This window comes from Emiliania huxleyi (assembly GCF_000372725.1).
Source record: "Emiliania huxleyi CCMP1516 unplaced genomic scaffold EMIHUscaffold_2492, whole genome shotgun sequence".
NCBI classification, from domain to species: domain Eukaryota; phylum Haptophyta; order Isochrysidales; family Noelaerhabdaceae; genus Emiliania; species Emiliania huxleyi.
The window spans coordinates 5,395-6,735 of NW_005200177.1; the positions used below are offsets into that span (position 1 = coordinate 5,395).

At 63.5% G+C, this 1,341-nt stretch overlaps 1 protein-coding gene across 1 annotated transcript; it reads right to left on the reverse strand.

Annotated features, from left to right (window-relative positions):
* Positions 1–339: 339 nt before the first annotated feature.
* EMIHUDRAFT_50265 (hypothetical protein) lies at positions 340–534 on the reverse strand (the record flags this gene model as incomplete). Its single annotated transcript, XM_005778268.1, has 1 exon — positions 340–534. A coding segment is annotated over one exon (195 nt), but the record flags the coding sequence as incomplete, so codon positions are not given.
* Between the last annotated feature and the right edge of the window lie 807 nt (positions 535–1,341).

The following is a 1,341-nucleotide window of genomic DNA, read 5'->3' on the forward strand; positions in this document are numbered from 1 at the left end:
CGCTGCAACCATGGCTGCACGACGCCAAACCACAGCACAAGCCAGCGGATCGGAACGCGGAAGGGCTTTTGGCGGATTAGGAGGCGGAGATGAGACGGAGCAGCGCGCCAAGGAGCGCAAGGCCAAGAAGAAGAAGAAGGGCAGGGGCGAGACGTGGCTCAGCCCTCTGCTACTTGCGTACGATCGAGAGGCCAATCCGCGAGGAGCCGCTCGCGCGCGAGGTCCACTTTGTGATCCGGAGGCATCATCACTGCGCTTGCCGCCGCGCTCGCTCACTGATTGCCAGGAGATGGATCAGAGGCGTGTGGCTGAGCCGGGCTTTGCGCTGACGCTGAGCGACTGTCCGAAGAGAGGCTTCTTGACAGTCGTCTGGCACGTCCGCACTGACCCCATGCCGAGCTTGACCTCGCAGGAGGCGCACGTGCCTGCCTTACACTGGTAGGTGATCTGCACGCCAGCGCGATAGGCGGCCAGGGAGAGAGGCGAGCCCTCAGGCACCGACGCAGAGCGGCCACCCGGGAATTTGACGAGCACGTCCGCCATCACTGCGCCAGGCCGCCTCCTTGTCCCTGGAGCGAAGCTCTGTTGCGGCACGAGGGCTGTGAATGCGTGGAGGAGGAGGAGAAGCGTCTGCATCGTGAATCCCTGCAGTGGTACTCGAGGCAGATGGGGCTCGACACGCCTCGGGCTCACACACGGACTCGGTGGAAAACGAGGAAAACCCTTGACCCCTATTTTTTCTGGACTAGTGTGGGACCTGCGGCGGTACCCGTCTCTGTTGTTCGGGCAGTGAGAGACGCAGGATCTGCACGCCAAAGTGGGCCACTCCGCATTTGCATTTTGGTTTTGGGTTGTCGGAGATCATCCATCACGCATCAGCTCTCATGTCTCATCACAGTCAGTCACGTCAGTCAAAGCAGTCGTGGCACGTGGAGCAGTCGCTGATGGCAACGGCGCCGCCACACGCTCCGGACGACCCCGACACACCGACACACCACGCACAATGGGAGGCTATCGCGCACGATCGGGCATCGCGCCGCAAACAACTCGCCGCACAGATGGGGGGGAGGCAGAATCCCACACACACCGGAGCAGCACAGACACCTTACACGTCAGCGCTCGCTCGATGTGGCCGGCGCTCTCCCCTCGGTCCTATCTCGCCTTTTCAACGGCGGCGTGCGGCCACGCGCCGCGCCGAGCCGGTCTCGGCGGGAGACCTCGGAGCCGCACGCGATGCGGGCATGCGCGATGGCTCCGTTGGCTCCGTGCCTAAGGCAGATCGATTAGGGTGTGAGCTGGGCAGCCACCGTTTCTGTACCCGCTCGATCACGTGCAGGCCGT